We start from the raw sequence: 21,184 nt of genomic DNA on the forward strand, positions 1-21,184 counted from the left end.
GCTGTTTCCAACATTCTTATCCCAGTCCAGGAACAATACAAAGGCATGTCCATGTTTCTGGCTCCTATAGGCTGGATTTGGTCCATACACCGTTAGAGAAGGAAGCCTGATCTACACTTATGTTGATAACCTTTTTCAGGTAACAACAACAACAACAACAACAACAACAACAACAACAACAACTACTACTACTACTACTACTACTACTACTACTACTACTACTACTGTTGGCAATTTATTAAGTTTTTATGTGGGTATGAATAGAAGAATTAATGATTAAGGAATATCACAGGAGTAGATTTCACTATCTCAATAAAGGTGTTGAATCATTGAAACAATGAAGCCATGTAAATTAAAAAATAAAAATGTGAGATGCTGAAATTGTCTGACACTGACTTTGACAGGTATTACAGCTGCTTACAGAAAAAACATGTAAGACCAATTAAAAGAATAAATATGACATAATGCAAATTCAAAGGTGAATCAATTAGGTGATGTGTTGAATTCTATGTTTCTTGATAGGGTAACAATATTACCTTAGTATTTTGTAGAGAATATTAAATACTGTTTCACATACAGAAGACTTAATCTCTACAAGATAAACTTATCCTGTCCCAAATTGAAGGCTTAACCCCTAAAGAGAGTTTGCCAGATATTACACTCTAAAAACATGAAATGGAAGAGGGCTGGCGACACTAAGCATCCCAAACATAAGCCAAGTCCACAACTGTATCTCTGCCACCCTGTGACTTCATCCACAGATGCAGCTATTTACTTACATGTATAGATCTTAAGACTCCTATTCTTAGTTACACAGTGAACAAAAACAAGCTAAAAAGCTTGACAGCCATTTTCCAATGAATTTTAATTACATGAATTAAACTTCTGGAAATTTATTATTACGACAGGGTCGTTGGTCAGAGACAGAGAGGACATTACTCTCAGAGATCCTTGTGACAAAAAGCCTCATTTACTGTTCCACACCTCCTTTTACAGGGGCTTCACGTCTCCCATGCTTACACTTGTGGCTGGTTGAGATCTTAGCCCTGCCCTGGCCATGATACATTGATACAGCATTTAGGGCTGAATGAGATTGTCTGAGGATCCTTGTGTCGGTTTGAATCCAACCAGTCCTTCTTCACCCAGGAACCTGTTTATACAGCTAGGGCTAGCCTGACTGGGTTTCTTATTTATGGAGGAATTATTTGCCCAGCTACAGACTAGCTGTGCAGTGAAAATTCATAATTTGGAGAATGGACCAAGACTGGCTCTGATGAGGAGGAGGCGATTGTGATCAAAAGGTTCACCATGACCCAGCCATGTGCACACATAACCCAGAAAGCCAAATGTGTCCTGGGCTGCATCCAAAGCAGTGTGGGCAGCAGGGCCAGGGAGGTGATTCCACCCTTCTTGGTCTTGTGAGACCCGACCTGCAGTGCTGCATCCACCTCCGGGGCACCCAACACAGGAAAGATATATGTTGGCAAGAGCCCAGAGGAGGGCCACCAAGTTGATCAGAGGGCTGGAGCACCTCTGTTATGAAGACAGGCTGAGAGAGTTGGGGCTATTCAATCTGGAGAAGAGGCTTCAGGAAGACCTTAGGGCACCTTCTAGCTATTTTAGATTTTAGTAAGAAATCATTTCCTGAGAGGATAGCTGAACCATAAAACAGGCAGACCATCAGGCACTAACCAATAAACATTATGGAATCCAGTAAAGTGTAGGAGATTGAGTTATTAATTTACAGAAAATGTTAGAACTTCCAAAAGATTTACACAGATTTTTACATAAAATATAATCACAAGCTTCCAAGAGATTTCATGCAATGTATTCATAGAAATCTTGGACATTTAATGAAGTCTATGGAAAACTTTCTTAGAATAAAGTTCTATTTATTACTCATTTATAAAGGATTAGCATCTCAAGTAAGTCATAGGCAGGTGATAAATATCAACAGTGTAAATTGTAGACAACTAATAAAGACGTAAGAGTAATTACATAAGAAATGAAGAGTAGCAATGTAGTGGTCCTACCATAGCATGAAAAATGAATGTAGTAGAGGCAACAAAGAGCACAGGAGCAGCAGCAGGGACAGAGGGTGAAGGGGCAGAGAAGCATGAGCATAAGAGAATTGCTCAAGCAGTGAAGCTTTTAAAAAATGAAAAGGCTGAGGAACAATAGCTGTCTATAAATACAATCAGATCAGGTAATGCCACAGAAGATCATAGTTATTATAATGACTGAAATGAACATACCAGTCTTGAAATTTCATAATGGCCATTAAAACTTACTACCAATCCATTGTGAATTATTTAAAAGAGTTATCTTGACAGAAAATATAATCCTTATATTAAGTAGATGAATGAAAACAGCCCAGAATTTAAAAATATCTTCTGTATTTTCTCTCATGAGGTACAAATATCAAAAAGGTACCATTTATAGAATGTCAATATAGGTAAGTAAATCATCCTCATATATTTACCAGTCTTCATCTTCTGGTATCTTGCTTAAAGGAGGATTCAGGCAATATATATGATAAGCCATATTACATTCATCACACAGGAGTTGCATGTGAGCATCCTGTTTGCCACCACACAAGTAACACGAACAAAACCGGCACTCCTTATCTGGATCAGCCCTACAGTGCTTGCATTCAGGGCCACTTTTTCCTGTCAAAAACAAAGAAATGTCAAATGCCATGTATCTCAGAAAACTGCATTACTGTATCTAAAGGAATAATTATTTCTGAACATGAACACTACTCTCTTCAAAATGCTTTTTTATTTTTTTTTCTTACAAGGTATTTCTCTAGGCTTAACAAGTTTTCTTCTGACGTATAAACAAGGCATAAAAAACATGACTAATCATCAGCTTCTCTTTATTTTCTCCTGTTCCCAAGATGTACATTCTCCCTAAAGATGGAGCTTTGCTGTCTTTTGAAGCTGTGCAACTTAAAAACTGTTCCTTGTAAGTTAGCTTGGTTAACATAAACTATAAAAGTAAAATTTTCGCTCAGGAGTTTATTCTTGAATAGAACCATGAGGCGGATCCTTGATGTTTCCAGAGGAGTTCTGGATACTTTCACATTTTTCCTAAGTATACTGAGAAGGAAATGAATGACTAAGAATTAGCAGAAATCCAAGTCCCTTTCTACTGAAGAAAAGCATGCCCTCCCAACTGAATAGAATTTACAGAGAAATTGATCCATGCCATTTTAAGTTATCACTGTAAATCCCTGTGAAGAGGAACTCCAGACTGAAAGTTTTATAAGAAAGGGAGACCAGAAGGGCAAACATTGTGCTGCATCTGCATTCCTTGTAGATCTGCACTCCTTCTGGAGTGCCTTGAACAATACTTTTCAAAGGTAGAACCCACTAGACTTAGAGTGGGAAAAGGATGGAATTTTGATTAACAAGGAAGAGTCAGGGGCTGCTGTTGACTTAAAAACTGACAGGGGAACACTTATTAAATGCCTCAAAAGTATTACAGCTTTTTCATTTAAAATGCTGACACAGTTGATAGCCCTCCTGAAATATCTGTACACTAGCATACGTAACATGAATGACAATCAGAAGAATTGGAAGTGACTGTGCAATTGGAAAGCTGTGATCTAATCACAAATACTGAAACTTGGTGGGACAAATCACTTGACTGGAGCACTCCAATTTACAGCTACAAACTGTTCAGAAGGTTCAGGCAAGGGAGGAGGGGCAGGCAATTTGCCCTCTATATGCACTTGATTGCACAAACCCATCTTTTAAAAAACAGTGATGAACAGGTCAAGAGCTTGTGGTTGAAAATCAGAAGCCAAGCCAATTAAGGAAATCTCATGATTTGTGTTTATTGCCCACCTCAGTTGAGGGGACCCTGTGACAAAACCTTCTTACTCCACCTGCAGGAAGCATCAATCTGGCACGTTCTGATCCAGCTGCAGGGACTTGTCAGGACAGTCACCTGATATCTGCTGGAAAAGCAGCTCAGCAAGATATAAGCAGTCCAGGAGACCCCTGGAGAGCATCAAGAAAAATTTCTTAACGCAGGTGACAGAGAAGTGTTACTGCACTTGCTGCTTACTGACACAGATTAACTAACTGGAGAGGTCAGCACCAGTGGCAGCCTGGAATAAAGTGGTCATGCCCTGGTGGAATTTGTGATCTCAAGGGTTATGGGCCAAAGGTTAAAGTCAGTGTCCTGAATTTTAGAAGCCTGAACTTTTAGTTATTTAAGGAATTAGGATGGGACTCTCTGGAAAACTGCACTCAGGGGAAAAGGAGCAGAATAGAACTCTCAGATCTTTGAGGGCATTTTTCTTAGAGCCCATGATCCCTCCATTTCCACCAGTGAGCATTCAGGCAGGGAAGGCAGGAGACCAGCATGGCCCAGTAAAGTCCTCCTGGACAAAGTGAAACACAAGAAGGAAAAGCACTTGATGTGGAATCAGGGACAGGTATCCTGGGAAGAAAAGAGAAGTGCTGTCTGGTTGAGGAGGGACAGGATTAGGAAATTAGAAAATTTTAGGTATACTGGAGCTGAATTCGGCAAGGGATTACAAAGAATAGTAAAAATGGCTTCTATAGGCATGTTGGTCTAAAATGGAAGATTAAAGAAAATGCACACACACAACCCCATCTTCCCCTCTGTCCCTCAAAATGGGACAGAACTAATGACAATTGACAGGGAGAAGGTTGAGGTATGCAGAAATTTTGTTTGCCTCAGTGTTCATTAGTAATTACTCTTCTCACATCTCTTAAGTCCCCAAACCTCAGGAGAGGAACTGGGGAATTGAAGTCACTTCCAGTGCAAGAGCAGATCAGGTTCAAGATCGTCTGAGAACCTGAATTCAGATAAGACCATGGGACCCAAGGAGATGCATCCTAGGGTCTTGAGAGAATTGTTTAATGTAGTTGTTAAGCCACTCTCCAGCATACATAAAAAGTCATGGCAGTCACATCATATCTGAAAATCGATGGCAGTCAGGGTAAGTTCTCAGTGACTGGAGAAAAAGGAGTATTTCAACATTTTTTGAAAAAGGATAAAAAGCAGGAACCCAGGAATTATTGAGTAATCAGCCTCAGTGCCCAGTAAGATCACAGAGCACACACTCCTGGAAGACATATCAAAACATGTGGAAGACTGAGGGCAGGTTAAAGACAGCCAAAATGGCTTTACAAGGGCAAATACTGCCTGATTGGCACAGTGGCCCTCCAGCATGGACAGAATGCATCAATTGTCAAAGGAGAACTATAGATGCCATTTATCTGTCTGTAAGGCCTTTGATTTGGACCCTCACAATATTCTTCACATAAAATCATATAATTATAGACGATCGTGAGGGGGTAGGGATCCACAAGAATCACTCATGTCCAATCCTGGTCCTGCAGAGGACATCCCAAGAATCCCTCTGTGTGTGAGAGCATTGCCAAAGCTCCTTGAATCCCTGCCAGACTTAGTGCTGTGACCACTTCCCTGGGAAGTGGTTCAAGTGTCCGAGCACCCTCTGGGTGAAGAACCTTTTCCTGATATCCAACCCAAACCTCCCAACATAGCTTCAGGCCATTCCCTCAGGTCCTGTCACTGGTCACCACAGAGAAGACATTGGTGTCTGCCCCTCCTCTTCCCCTCATGAGGAAGTTGTAGAGTATGATGACTGGCCTCAGTCTCCTCTTCTCCAGCCTAAACACCCAGGCAACCTCAGCTGCTCCTTACAAGGCTTCCCTTCAAGGCCCTTCACAATCTTGGTGGCCTTCCCTTGCAACACTCTCTAGCCTTATAGCTCTCTTACATTCTTGCTGCTAAACTGAAGAGAGATGGGTTTGATGAATGAAATGTTAAATAGATGAAGACTTAACTGATTGGCCACATTCAAAGACTGAATGGTCCGTATCAAATGGTTAAATGCAAAAGTGAAAACCATTAAGGAGTTGTGTTCTTCAAGGGTCATACTGGGAACACTATTATTGTCTATCTACAACAATGACATACCCAGTAGAACTGAGTGCACCCTCAACAAGGTTGTAGACAACACCAAACTGAGGAGTGCAGTTCATCACAGAATCGTAATATCATTCAAGTTTGAAAATTCCTTCAAAATCAAGTCTAACTACCAACCTAGCACAACCATCATGTTCATCATTAAACCATGTCCTCAAGTGCCAAACCCACTCACCTTTAGAACACTATCAGGGATGGTGATGTCACCACTTCACTGGGAAACTTGGTCTAATGCTTCACAACCTCTTCCATGGAGATATTTTTCCTAGTATCTAATCAATACTCTCAGGCACCTGGTATGACTCTCTTCAGCACCTCAATGTCCTTCTTGGAGTGAGGGATTCAGAACTGAACACAGGATTTGAGGTGTGGCCTCCCCAGTGACATGTATAGGGGAACAATCCCTGTCCTGGTCCTGCTGCCCACACTATTGCTGGAACAGCCCAGGATGCCATTGTCCTTCTTGGCCACCTGGGCACTGCTGGCTCATGTTCAGCTGCTGTCCCCAGCACCCCCAGGTCCTCTTCCTGTGGGCAGCTTTGCAGCCACTCTGCCCCAGCCTGTGGCACTGCCTGGGGCTGTTGTGAGCCAAGGGCAGGACCCAGCACTGGGGCTTGTTGAACCTCACACCACTGGCCCTGGCCATGATCCAGCCTGTCCAGATCCCTCTGCAGAGCCTTCCTGCCCTCCAGCACATCAACACTCCAACTTGGTGTCATCTGCAAACTGACTGAGGCTACACTCAATCCCCCCCATCCAGGTCACTGATGAAGGTATGAAACAGAACTGGCCCCAGTACTGAGCCCTGGGGAGCACCACTGGTCACTGGCCACCAGCTGGAGGTAACTTCATGCACCACCACTCTCTGTATGGCCCAGCCATGCAGATGATTTTTACCTCATGAACAGTGTGCCTGTCTGAGCCATGAGCAGACTTTCTCCAGAAGGATTCTGTGGGAAGCAGTATCAAAGGCTTTCCTAAAATCCAGGCAGACAACACCCACAACCAGACAACTCAACCATGAGGTGCATCACCCTGTCATAGAAGGAGATCAGGTTGGTCAAGCTGAACCTGCCTTTCATGAATGCCTGCTGGCTGGGCCTGAGCACTCAGGATGATCTGCTCCATGCCCTTCCCCAGCACTGAGGTCAGGCTGACAGGCCTGTAGTTCCCCACATACTCCTTCCAACAACTGGACAGGTCCAGTGGAGGGCCATGAAAATGATCAGAGGGCTCTAACACCTAAGAAGAAAGGCTGAGAGAGATGGATTTGTTCAGCCTGGGCAAGAGAAGGCTTTAGGGATACCTTTTTGAAGCTTTTCAATACTTAAAGGGGAATACATAAGAAAGACAGGGAAATATTTTTTATCAAGGTCAGTAATGACAGGGAGCAACAATCATGACAACAAGGAGCAGTTTAAATTGAAAGATACATGATTTAGACTGGATACAAGGAAGAAATTTTTTACTGTGAGGGTGATGAGACACTGGCACAGGTTATCCTGAGAAGGTGTGGGTGCCCCATCCTGAAACCTTTCAAAGCAGGTTGTATGGAGCTTTGAGCAACACATTTTAATGAAAAATACCCCTGCCCATGGCAGGGGGGTTGGACTAGAAGATATTTAAAGGTCCTTTTCAACTAAAACCATTTTATGATAAGAAGTGTTAAAACAATGCTGTTTGAATAATTGCTTTTAAGATAAAAACCTTTAAAACTGAAGAAGAATATAAGAGTCACTGAAGAGGGAAGATTATCTGCTGCAGATAGAAGTTTTAGTGAGATGTACTGCCTGGAAAACCTGAGAAATGAACATGTAAAGCTACCAGCAGTAATTATTTTGCAAAATCTTAAAGGACAAGGGTACACTTAAACATACTTCTAAAAAAACCTCCAGAAGCTATGAGAATATTGCTTCTAGTAAAGTGTAGCCTAGAAGACCTATCATGCTATCCAAATTGAGGTAATCTATTTGTTTGAGACTTCTCTCCCAAGGTTCATTTGAAGAGAAAGGAAGTATTTGCAAGTGCTGATGAACAAATCTGAGGGCTTTCCAGCATAGCTACATTATCACAATCTGTGCAAGATGTCAACACCAATTCAAGTCAGACTAAGAAAACCCAGAAAACTGTTAACTCCTTTGAAAAATTTTAGAAGTGGTAACTGAACACTCCCTATGGAAACCCAATAGTGTACCTCAACCAATAAATAATAGACAACATGAAATGGTATATTTTTCTGTATCTCTGAGCACCACAGATTGTTTAGGCCTATATAATTAACTAGTCTCAGTTACAAAAACCAGTTTCTCAGGTAAAAGATTAATTTTTATTTTTTTTAAATAGGAAAAGAGCAAAAAATACCTACATATTTTAGTTTAGTTAAACAACAGGTGAAGTTCTCTACTTTCTTCAGTATACAAACAACCTACAGTCATTTTCATGATATGACTTCCATTTTTCACATTTCTGTTTTAACCACGTTTTAAGTGATATGCACTAACTACAGCTGCACTACTGGTCACATGCAGATAAGTCTGTTCACTTGAACCAACAATGCAGAGTTTAGTTACATAAATAATTTTATATTACCTTTTTTTGTAGAAGGAGTTAGCACAAGTTTGGATTCTGACGGAAGTAATATATGTTGATACATAGATCTTATTTGCACATTGCATATAAATATTTGTAACGTATTTAAAAATATGTTGCTTCTTAGAATGTTTTATTTCTAATATAATTTGCCAATAGGCTTAGCCTTACTCATTTCCTCAGCAGTAGAATTTTAATTCCACTAATCAATTAGAAAATGACTAGCTTTTTTTTAATTGCAACTGCTAAATGTATATTGACATCACTTTACACATACAAAATCTAATTATTATGTGACCGTGCTCAAGAAATAAGAGCTTTTCTGCAGAGACAACCTACACTGTTTATCTGATGAAGATTATTTCCATAGTAGGCATTCTATCTTTTGACAAGGGCATGGAGAGTAGCTTAATATGGACAAAAATATAGTCAGTACATTTGTTGACAGTGCTTACAACAATCTCATAGAATATTTAAGGCTGAATAATGATTTTAATTTCATATGCCACTATTGTAATAAGATTCTGCATCTTTCCATAGCACATAAGCTAAGGGAGCTATGTGTTTATAGATAGGTGTATATATATTAAACTTTTTAAAATTCACAGTACAAATGGGGTTGCAAGTACAGTCCAGAAGGAAAGACTACACTGGTAATTATAGCATACAGCTCAACTGATGTGCACTGTGCATACCTGAACAATGGCAAAACAGCTGACCTGGCTGAAAAACCAGAATCACATGAACAGGGTAGTGTGGTGAGCGTTGGCTTCAGCAAAAAGAGCAGTTCAAGAAATAAGGCTGAATTCCCAGATCAATTTATTTTTCACAATTACACTTTAAAATATTATATTTATGAATGATATTTATTTACGAAGATTATAAACAATATGCTGAAATTAAAAATATTGGAACCAGGAACAAAATTAATTAAGACATACACAGAGGTGCAAATCTCTACACAGATGTCAATATTTGGGTAATTTAAGCAAAGAGGTAACAAATAAAGAAACAACTATCAACATTGGAGGGAAGGAACTGTAGTAGACAATGAAGGAAGGTCTTGACTCTGAAATAATTAGAGTGGCAATCAGTGTACAAAGGACAGATTGGTGAGGCCACCCCTCAAATCCTGTGTTCAGCTTCAGATCCCTCATTCCAAGAAGGACATTGAGGTGCTGGAATGTGTCCAGAATAGGGCAGTGAAGCTCGTGAAGGCTCTGGAGCACAAGTGCTATGAGAAGCAGCTTGGGGAGCTGAGGGTGTTTACCATGGAGAAAAGAAGGCTCAGGTGACCTGAGACCTTATTCTCATCTACAACTACCTGAGTGTGTAGCCAGGTGAGGGTCAGTCAAAAGGACAAGAGGAAATGGCCTGAAGTTGGGCTGGGAGTGGTTTAGATTGGTTATGAAGAAAACTGATTCACAGAAGGAGTGATCAAGCACTGGAAAATGTTGCTCAGAGAAGTGATGGAATTACCACTCCTGGAAGTGTTCAAAAAAATGTGGCACTTAGGGATATGGTTTAGTGGTGGACTTGGTGATCTTAAGGGCCTTTTGCCATCTAAATGATTCTATGATTAGTAAATACTCATGTCAGATCAAATAGCACCATTGTAGACAATTTTTTATGGTCAACAATATGGTAATCACTCATTTTCCTTGACACATAATTTAAAATATTAATTCAATATACAGCAGCTGTGGGGGACAACTAAATGAACCACAATGATTTATGTAATTTGAAATGTTGCATGCTTGCAAATGAATAGCATGTAAACACAAAACTATTTGTAGATTTTCAATTTTCTCAATATGTTTTTAAATAAAACATGCTTTAAGATATTGCAAAGTTCTTTTAATGTGACCAAGAAAAAACAAAACAGAGTGGATAATTTTCTACTTTTAGTAATTTAAGGGAAGTAATTCTCAAATAATGAAAATGAATAATGAGTTGAGAAATTAACATTTTTACTTTTAAGAATACCACAGGGAATGATATTTTCTCCTCTACAAAAAAGTGATTTTTATTTTTGACAACAAATATTATTTCAGTGTTGAGCACTGAGAGCCATCCACAAAGATTCTGAAAAACTGCATGGAGTCAGGAATGTAATGTTTAATTATATCTAACTCCTATTTGTAGACCTGCAGTTCAATCTTCAGTTTGCTATCACAAACACTTAGCACTCCTAATTTAAATGTATTTTCAAACTTAGGATAAAGCGTCACACTACTTCTTAGATAAAATGCCACTTACTCCTTATTGTGGCTGTGGGGAGGTTAACAAGGTCTGGCATAGTAACTTTTATATAAGGTCATGCAGGATCAACTAACTGAAACATTAACTATCCCCTTTTTTTTCCCATGGTACAAGCAGCTATAGTGCAAAGTTCCTTATCTTCCCTTCCCCCCTCCCCCCCCAGCATAATGACAGAGTTAAAGTGCATTACTACCAACTAATTCTATTTTTTTTGCATTTATTAATTTATTAAAAGCTTAAATTACATACCAGTTGCAACAGCAGTTTTGGATGCCTGAACACCTGTCTAGGAACTTAAACGAGACTGCAAATTCATTCTGCACTTTTCATTTAGAGCATTATCAGCTGTTTCCCTTTTTCACCATTTATGACTGATAGCACTAAGCTGTTACTAGTTTCTGAATATGTCAATTAATAAAGCCATCTCATAGTAACTATACTTTTAGAACAGAAATCTAAAAATTATTCAATGCAATTACTTTCTTGAACACAAGCCAATTATTACTACTACCTCTGCATGCTGATATTTTCTAAAGAAACATCACTCATTTTGTGCTTAAATTCAAATAATTTTAAAAACTCATACTTTTGAAATCTCCATCCCCAAATGTCAATGGATAGGCTCCTGGTTTTTCAATCTTGTACATTTCCTCTATAAAAAGGATTTTACAATCATTTATTGTGTCTTCTGGACCTCTGAAAAACAAAAAGAATAAAAGGTACATTTAACTTAGTTCTTCAGACCTAGATGGTGTACTTTCTGAATCCTAAGCAATAAGAAAAATATAAGTAGCCTTTTTAAAATCACTGCTAGGATACTTTATTTCAATTCACACACAAAAATCAGTCTAACACTGTAACTTCTAAGGAAAAAATAAAACACATATTTAGGGCTCACTTAAAGAAAAGACTACTCCATTATTCTCAGACTGTCTGGCACTTCAGTGTGCCTTTATTGACAGTTATCCGATATGGCTTAGTTCCACTTCTAAAGCCTATGGCCAAACATATCAGACCAGACAAAACCATATCCTCTGGATTACAGCATCTCAAGCATTATTATAACAGTATAGCACCAAAAACAAACCAGAAATGTGACCTATAAGACAGAATAATAGTTGGAACTCATAGAGCAAGAAAAGCAGCAGAAAATTTCAAAAGCCCTTCTATGACTTTTAACTGTTTCTCAACTCTGGAAAGCCACATACAATACTGTACTTTTGAAATCTGAAATACTGTACTGGATTATATATTGTAAATAGTCCAGCTAATATCAGGTTTCAGTGCAAAATCTCAGTGATTAGTACGACAAATACTCAAAGACTCCACAGCAATAAAGCCACAAGACTTCTAGAAAAGAATTAGAAAATATTAGATGTAATGGTTTCAACTCACTCTTATTAAAATACATTTCTGTCTACACAGATTGTAATTCAAAGGGAAACATATTTAGTAAGAAATGGCCATAATGAAACCAACCAAAGCACTCCCTTTTCCTTCCTCCTTAGGATGATATTGTGCTGTCTTCAACTGCCTGTTCTCGTACCACTTTCAATTTACTACCTGATCTAGACGTAAGCAGGAATTTTCAGTGTAATAAAATACTGATGGATATACATACAAACCTATCACAGAGGTGACTTTAAAACACTTTTCAAGAAAGCCAACCAGGTAGCAGATCACTATAAAAAGGTCTAGTCTGAAAATGGAACTAGACTACAGACATATAGGGAAAGAAGATATTAGATTAATATTCAATAAGGATAACTACAAAAACAGAACATCTCCAGGAACATCAGGCTCTGGTCTGGAATTTGTGGTTCTCTGCTCTACATCTTCGCCTGCTCTCACCACTTCCTTTGTGCTGACTACCAGTTCTTGGACTCTGGCACACGATGACCTAATTAAGGCAGAAATAAAACTAAGCCAGGGAAAAAACACAGGCAACAAATCACTTTTTCATGCCCCTGAATATTGCAGCGTTTAGGTCTCCATGGAACTGGGGTTGAGAGGACTCTGTCAGTGTCTTGATTTACTCTAATTTCCTTTTAAGTGTACAGTTTAAACTAAGCTAAGTGCTAAGTGTACTTAGGCACCTGTGTTTATTTTGACCTTTTTCTTAGCAGTTTTTGGAGGAAAAACATTCCCTGTTTTTGGTCAGATGCATAAAGACCAAATGCTAACAAACTTCAAATATTTAGGCTATTTGAACAGAATATACTAATGCTGCATCAATGCAAAGATATTAATCAGATAAAGAACTGTTTGCTTTCCTCACCAGGAAAATAACATTTAGAATTAACTTCATTTGCACCCTAAGGGGATTGTACTTTAAAGCAGTTCTGGCCATTGTGAGTGACAACTCTTAGGTTTAGCATGCAAAGACACTTCAAATTATCCACAATACTGAGCAATTTACAATCACAAAGGCACAATACATTTAAATATAGAAAGGACAAGACATAAACATAACCTTTGGCAGGAAAACTGAACCAACAAACTCTTCAAAGTACCAATATTTCCCAGGTTATTTTGTGGACTTTGGAGAGTCTTTTATTAACTGTCCTATATTTCTTGTTATTCATAGATTATTTAAAGTTAAAAACAAAACACATTTGTTGACATTTTTAAATACCATAAATCTATGTTAGAACCTTTCTTACTTATAACACTGCTTGACTGCCTATCCAGTGTTACTATTCTAGGACTTACTTTGAACACAAATCAACGTCATGAATCTAATTTAAAACAAAATACAGAATTATGACTTCTTTCACATAGTCAGTGTGAAATTTTATACTTTTTGTTGCAGCTACAAATTACTGATATTCTTAAATTCTAGTCAATTTCAGACAAATTTTAGCATATTTTCACTGATTTTTGCATTCTGCAAATCTTAAATATGTGGGTAGTCTATAACCACTATCCCTAGTATGAGCAAAACTGCATCTTGAAAAAGCTCTCCTCTCCCTCTCCCTCTCCCTCTCCTCTCCTCGTGTTATGGTTTAGAGCTATTTGACTTACCTTTTCCCTACCCCTGCAGAAAACTAAAAAGCAGCTGTTTTTAAAATAGCTTTTTATTATCTGTATTCTCTGCATACAGTCAATAGTCAAGAAGGAAAGTGGCAAAACAGCATACAGCTGTACTCAGAAATCTAGACACTTGCTATTCATATCTTTGGGAAACAAGCCAAACTTGAGTTCAGTAGAATAATAATTAGGAGTAAACTCCACTGGTGCCAATTTGAACTATAAAATTACTTTTAACTACAATGATTATCACATTGTCTCTTTAAAAGATACAATGAAAATATTTTTAAGTTGGTTCAATGACATAAGTGCTCCAAATGGTAACAGCAAAATCTTTGTTAAGTATGCAGAAGCACAGACTTTTGTCATCAACTTTATTACAAAGTATCATCTCAAAAAATGTTATTTCCATCTCAAAGTGTTGAAGTGCAACATTCTTTTTTAGTTTAGCTAGCTAAATAAAAATCTCCTCTAATTAATACTGTAAACTGCAGAACTCTTGAAATAATAAAATAATTAATTAATAGAGCTGCATGACATGTTTTTCTCTCAGCACTGCAATCCTACTGACTAGCCATATTATTCCTTGTATCTAAGCAGTAGATATTAAATGGATGGAATTCATTACTTCTTTATCACTTACTCCAGATCATAGTAGACATTCCTTCTCTTTTTGCCCTGTATTCTTCCTTTCCGATAAGGTCACTTAGAAAGCAACTTTCAGGCTAAATTTTTTCTGAAGTCTATTCAGTATTTGAACCAAAGAAAACATTTTATTTTCTGCTATGAGTTACATAAGAAGTTAGCAAATACTATCAAATAACATTGCAAAGCAGGCATGCTCCCAGAAATGTCACAGCTGCATATTTGGAACTACAGAGAAAGATGAACTAACATAATGAAAATGATGGCCAATAATAAATGGTTATGCCTTACCAAAGCAAAAAGAATCTGCTTATCTAGTTGCTCATAGAAGAATAATTTCTCTGCCATAGTACACATTCAGTGCTTTAATAATGATCATGTGTTTTAAAAATTATTGTTATCTAACAGACTATGGCTATAATATGCTGTCAAATGTATAACCTTTCTTCATTTCTTCATCCTACCACACTAAAAATGAGATTATACAATATACATAGTAAATGAGGTATTTGTATTTCAAGTAAGAACTTCAAATCTTTTGAAATAATTAAGTCCCAAAACAAAGCCAGATTCTTCCACACATCATACTTTCTTAAGCAAGCCATTCCTTGAGATAGGTCAGCCAAAGCAAGAGAGAAACCTTCCACTAAAGCTTCTTTTATCTGCACTTTCCCCACATACATTTCCTTTTTATTTTTTTTTAAGTTCCAGGTAGAAAAATGCTTTAGACATTCAAAATCACAGTTGACTAGACATGTGATAAGTGGCCATTACCTAGGTACTTCAAAAGCCAGCTTCACAGAAAATAAAAGCTGCTGGACAGTTATTACACTTAGAAAACTTTATCACTTCCTACATTCTGTGAGATTCAGTAACAACTGTCAGATCTCCATCTGGAAATTTCTGGGCTTATCACTTTATCACACTGAAATTAAAAGTATAATATTTTAACACACACTAAAGTCAAAATACAATGCTGTATAAAAATGGGGGGGAACTATTAGAAAAAAATACAAAAAGTTTATATTCATACTAAGAATAATAATGGAAAGTGTCTAATGATGATTAATCTAAGAGCAAAACCTTACACTCTCACGCTTACCCCAAACAACTTATTCACAGTCAGTTTTTATGGCTAATGTCAAAAAGTACTGTCCAGGTCACAATCAAAATAAAACCTAACAGAATATAACATTGGCTACGTTCTCCAAATATACAAACACACTTAACAAACAAGATACAAATAAAAATGAAACCAGATTTACTACCACCTTCTGTATCTATCTTTTCAAATGCAGCACTTGGTTTTACATGTCTTACATCAATCAGCAATAATTCTGCTTTTGTAGAGTTTTCAGACAGCAACTCTTTCTGTTCTGCATCAACAAATCATAGTTAAATTACTTCTTAAAAACACATATCTTCCAATATCACCATTCAAAATGCTTGTTAGAACTTTTAATATCATCTCCTTAGATGGGATTGACTGGAGATTTGATTTTAAACAGGCTTGTTTCAAAGGTGACATCAAAATCTTCCCACATTTAGACATGATACTACATTGATAATCTGACCAAATCCTGCTAGGTTGTACTGAATTATATAGAGGTTCTTTTTTTTTCTTTTCTTGCACTCAAGCAAAAAAACCAGAGTATTTACAAGATTTTTTTTTTACCAGAATATTCCACACGTATTTGTTTAATCATTAAAATAAAAATGCAGAGTTACAAAATGGGGCAGTATTAGTCCTGCTTTTAATTCAACTTTTCATTTACTACACAAACACTGTAAAGATAAAGACATGTGACAACTTCCAAACTATGCAAATATTTAATTACTCACTTTCTGTAACAGCAAAAAAAATAATTAACATTTTCTAGGCTATGTTGAGGATCATATTCTAATATGAATCTTTAATGCCTTTAAAAACAAAACACATATACTCCAAAACCTATAAATTCCTACTGTGGACATACACACAAGTCAGGCAGGATATTATTTTTTTTAATGTCAGCAGTAGGTGTGACGCTTGATGCATTTACAAAGCAATATATTATAGTTCATGATGCCAGATTCTGAAAGCAGAGACTTGGACACAGAGACTCGGACACATAGACTCTCCTCTTCTCCTTAGCCTGGGAGCTGTAGGCAAGTGGACAAGAGAGTACCTGGGGAAAGAACTGGCCTGAGAAAACAGCGAGCAACAATGTCAGAGGCTACGACTCTGGACACAGCCCTGCCCCACGACACGACCACCCCGAGGCGGGGACCCTGCAGAGGGCCCAGATCCCGCCCCAAACCCGGCCCTGTCTATGGTGCTACAGGAATGCCCCTGACCTGTCGGGGAGGGGATTCCACTGCCACCACCCCAGATGCTCCCTCCCATAGTCAGGACTGAGTCTGTGACTGGCACTATCACCAATGCTCAGTAGGCAGCTACAGCTTCCAAATCCAAGTTCAAACACACAGACGTTAACACCCAAATGTCCATGAAGAACCAGGTAAAAAAGCAGGTCGATGACCCGCAAAGGTAATACACCAAAGGCTTAATATATGAAAAACAAATATACAAGAGCTGTTCTTGGCATCACGGGGCATGTTCTAAGCTCAGTTGGCTTTTCTATGTGTTTCCAGACTGAACTGCAGCACAGAGAAACAATGCTAAGGGTCTGTTTAAGACATCATTCCGATGGTCTGGGCTAATCAACAAGTTCCTTCATGCTAGGATGAAGCAAAGATAGAAACAAGTTAAACACTCCTATCCAGATTTCAAATTATACTGCAATGCAGTGAGTAGATGTAGATGCAGCACACACTCACCATGAGCTATGAGAGAGTTAAAGGAGACCAATCTGTGAACCCTGCCAGACAGAGTGAGAACCTCAACTCAAAAACAAAGCCAGAAGAAGAAGACGACGAAGATGATGATGAAGAAGACAAACAGAAAGAAGAAGAAGCACCACCTCCCTTCATAACAAATTCACAGATACTGTCAAGATGAAAAGACCTTAAAAAAAAATTAGAAAAGAAAGAGTCCTGAAAGCACAGAAACATAATAAACACTCTGGAAAAAAACCACACAAAATACAAAGCAAAAAACAAAACCAACCAACCAAAATCCACAAACCCCAAAACCACAAACTCCCCAAATATCCCCAAAACCTAAATTAATAAATCAACAACAACAAACTGCCAAAATGTAAGATGTTTTAAAACCAATCAGCCAGACAAAACAAAACAATCACAAAAAGGCCGTGAAAACTTCTGAAGGTGTCAACCTTAAGAAACCATGAGAGAATACAGTGGCACAGAATCACAAAGACGTTTCCAAGGAATGGTCATATCAAACCAAAAGCAAAGAGAATTGCTTGCAAAGAAGGATAAATCCACATTTCTAGCCCAGAAAGTTTGTTATGAATTTATTATCATGGCTTGAACATTATGTGACAACATTATCGTAATGAAAAAACTTGGCATCCGGGGATTCTGCTCAGAACGTGATGAAACTAATTCATCAAGAATTCCTGAAAGTCAGCAAATCTTAGAGAGAAAAAGAATTCCTAACTAATTTGGCATTTAGAAGGCAGCTGCTTCTTTTGGAATGTCTTCATCCCTTATATTGCCCAAATCTCTTCAGAAAAATTACAGCAAATGCTTCCACCATGATTTACAATTTCATTAGTGCATGATATAAAATCCTCCATTTAAGTGTCCAGTGGTCATTACATTATGGTAATACAGCCTTTCCAGGCCTTATGTGTTTGTCTGGAATATCTGATAATCCTGTAATTATTAATTTTTATATTGATAAATCCAAATGCCCATGGAATTGTGGGTTTACCTGTTGGAGAGATTCCCCAACAAGTGAGAAAAGCATATTTTGGTGTCTCCCTGAAATACCTATACACCAATGCATGGGCAATGAACAAAGGGGATTACAGAGGTCTGTATAATAAATGCAGCTCCAAGACAACACTGGGATTGTGGATACATGCTGGGATAACTCACATGACTGGAATGCTGTGACTAATCAGTAAAAGCTCTTCAGGAAGAAGAGGCTAGGAAGACTAAGAGCAGTAGTCCCTTATATGAGGGCAGATCAGGAAGCAGTCAAGAGCTTACAGGCCAAGATTAGGGGACAGAACTTTAGTGATGCTGTAATAGGTGCCTGCTGGAGGGAGTAAATATATGAAGACTACTTCAGACAACTGGAAAAAGTTTCATGTCTACAGGCCATGTTCTGACAGGGAACTTGAAGCACCATGGCATCTGCTGGAAGGTCAACAAAGCAGAACATAAACCATATAGAGAATGCCTGGACTGCCATGGTAATAACTTCCTAATGATGGAGAAGCAAATTGCTAGACCTGATACATACAAATTGTGAAGAACTTGTCATAGGACATTAAAGTTTGCCTGCAGTGATGATAAGATGATAGAACTCAGAATTCTTGGAGAAAGGACCAAGTGCAACTAAACTCTGGATTTCAGGACAGTAGAATATAATCTCTGAAGTGACACTTGGAAAAATCCTACAAGATACCCTGTAGAGAAGGGCCCAGTAAAGCTAACTGATATTTAAGGATCATCCCAAAGCTAAAAAATGGTCTATCACTATGTGCCATCAAAGGTAACAGTAGGCCTGCAGAAATTAATCAGGAGCTTAGATAAAAAATCGAAAATGTGTAAGAGGTGAAAGCTGGGATGGCTGATCTGGAGCAGGAAGAGGTATCTTATTGTGTAGGCATAGGATTGGGAAAGACAAAGTCTACCTTGATTTGAATCTGGGGAGTATAATTTTATGACAGGAATGGAAAACTAGTGAAAATGTAGGGCCACTGCTTAATGTAGCAATAATATGAAAAACGTCATATGACAATAAACACATGATAAAAATATGACAATAAACACAGAAAAACTAAGGTACTCAGCACTTTCTTTGCCTCAATTATTAACTGCTAAGACCAGTGTTTAGGAATCTGAGGTCCCCAAGAGTAGAAGGAATGGCAAAGCAAGGAAGACAGCCTCAGTGGAAGATTAGGTTATGGAGCATTTACTCACAGCATGTAGAAGTCTATTGGCTCTAACAGGTCATAATCATGAGCTCTGAGGGAGCTGCCTGATATTTGGATGAGTGTACTCTTAGGTGATTACACCTTCCTATTAAATCAAAAAGAGCAAATATCACACCTAACTTCAAGAAGGAAGATTGCAAACAGACTGACCAGCCTCAACTCAGTCCTTTGGAAAATGAATATTAGTTGCCTCTGCCACCATTTAGAGTTGGATAGAAAGGAATTTCATCATGTTCAACAAAGAAAAATTCAAGTCCTGCACAGAGAGAGTACCAGTACCTGCCAAGTGTTTCCACCTGACTGGAGAGCAGCTTGGTAGAGAGAGACCTTGAGGAACATAAAAAACCAAGCTGATCATAAACCAATTATGTGCCCTTGCAAGCAAAGGAGGTCCACAGTTTCTTGGACTACTTTAAGAGCAGCCTTGCCAGCAAGCAGAGGGAAAGTAAATGCCAATCATGACTCAGCATTAATTAGACCAGGTGTAGGCTCCTCAGAGAACAAGGGCATGCGTGTACAGGAATGGTTCCAGAAAAGGGATACAAAAAAGATTAATAGGCTTGATACAGAACATTCTTGATACAGGAGTGTTTAGTCTAGAGAAGAGAAGGGTTGTGTGAGGATGGCCCTACCTATGTACATAAACAGGGAGACAGACTTGTCTAACTAAGCCACTGCCAGGATAAGAGGTAAGAGGTACAAACACATGAAAAACACATTTTGTGTGGCAAGAGAGAATTTTCTTTTTACAGTGGATTGCTCAGAAAGCTTGTCAAGTAACCACCCACAACATTACTAAAACCCCAACTACACTTAGTCCTAGACAAACTGCTCTGGCTGGTCCTGCTTGAACAATCTCAAGAGCTCATTTTCATCCTCAAAATTTCTCTTAAACACATACATATGTTTCAACATCATTCATTTTTCTTTATTTTCATAATGCTTTGCCTATTATTATACTCACCAATGTTTCCCACCCACCGCTTGTCATTTTGCACTTAAATTTCTTTTCTTCTGTTCTTCCTCTTCTATTTGGACTTCCTTTCCTCAGTGGGAAGAAATTAAACTTCAAAACACTTCTAAATATCACCCCCCCTAAAAAGCAAGTCAAGCAAGTCAAAAGACTCAGTGGTTCCAAGTCTGCATGTTTATTAGAGAATGGACACTTACAAATACTGAAGATATAGTTTATGTTCTGGAAAACCAACAAAACCCTCAAGATCCAAGCCAATCCACTCTTCATCTTCAAAATATACTTTTAACTTACAGTAACAGTTAGGACACCCAAAACATTTGGAATTTTAACTCTTATTTCTTATGCTTTTTTTTCTGTTGTTGTTGAAGCAATTAATGTTTTAACACATAACTGAAATGTTAAGCTTTTAGAAGCAATCCAAAGAATTCTATCATCAGTTTCTAAGTAGTGTGCAGCCTACTAACCACTATCCTCTGAACCCAATCATTCCATGTTCTTTTTCTAAACCCACCTATTTTTAGAGTTTACTACAGGAATCACCAGACCAGGACAGGATATTATGAGACATTTCCACACTGAATTAAATTCAGAATTTTGCTCTGCCCTTGGTGTTGGG

The 21,184-nt window shown here is 38.2% G+C and overlaps 1 protein-coding gene across 3 annotated transcripts in view; it reads right to left on the reverse strand.

Annotated features, from left to right (window-relative positions):
- Positions 1 to 21,184, reverse strand: part of UHRF2 (ubiquitin like with PHD and ring finger domains 2) — a 77,377-nt gene that overhangs the window by 19,958 nt on the left and 36,235 nt on the right. For all 3 annotated transcript variants that reach the window (XM_062513202.1, XM_062513201.1, XM_062513200.1), the window contains exons 5-6: positions 11,429 to 11,538; positions 2,483 to 2,669 (exon numbers count right to left, since the gene is read on the reverse strand). In XM_062513202.1, coding sequence (XP_062369186.1) covers positions 2,483 to 2,669; positions 11,429 to 11,538 — 297 coding nt within the window. The remainder of the gene's footprint in view (positions 1 to 2,482; positions 2,670 to 11,428; positions 11,539 to 21,184) is intronic.

This window comes from Cinclus cinclus, chromosome Z (assembly GCF_963662255.1).
Source record: "Cinclus cinclus chromosome Z, bCinCin1.1, whole genome shotgun sequence".
Taxonomy (NCBI): domain Eukaryota; kingdom Metazoa; phylum Chordata; class Aves; order Passeriformes; family Cinclidae; genus Cinclus; species Cinclus cinclus.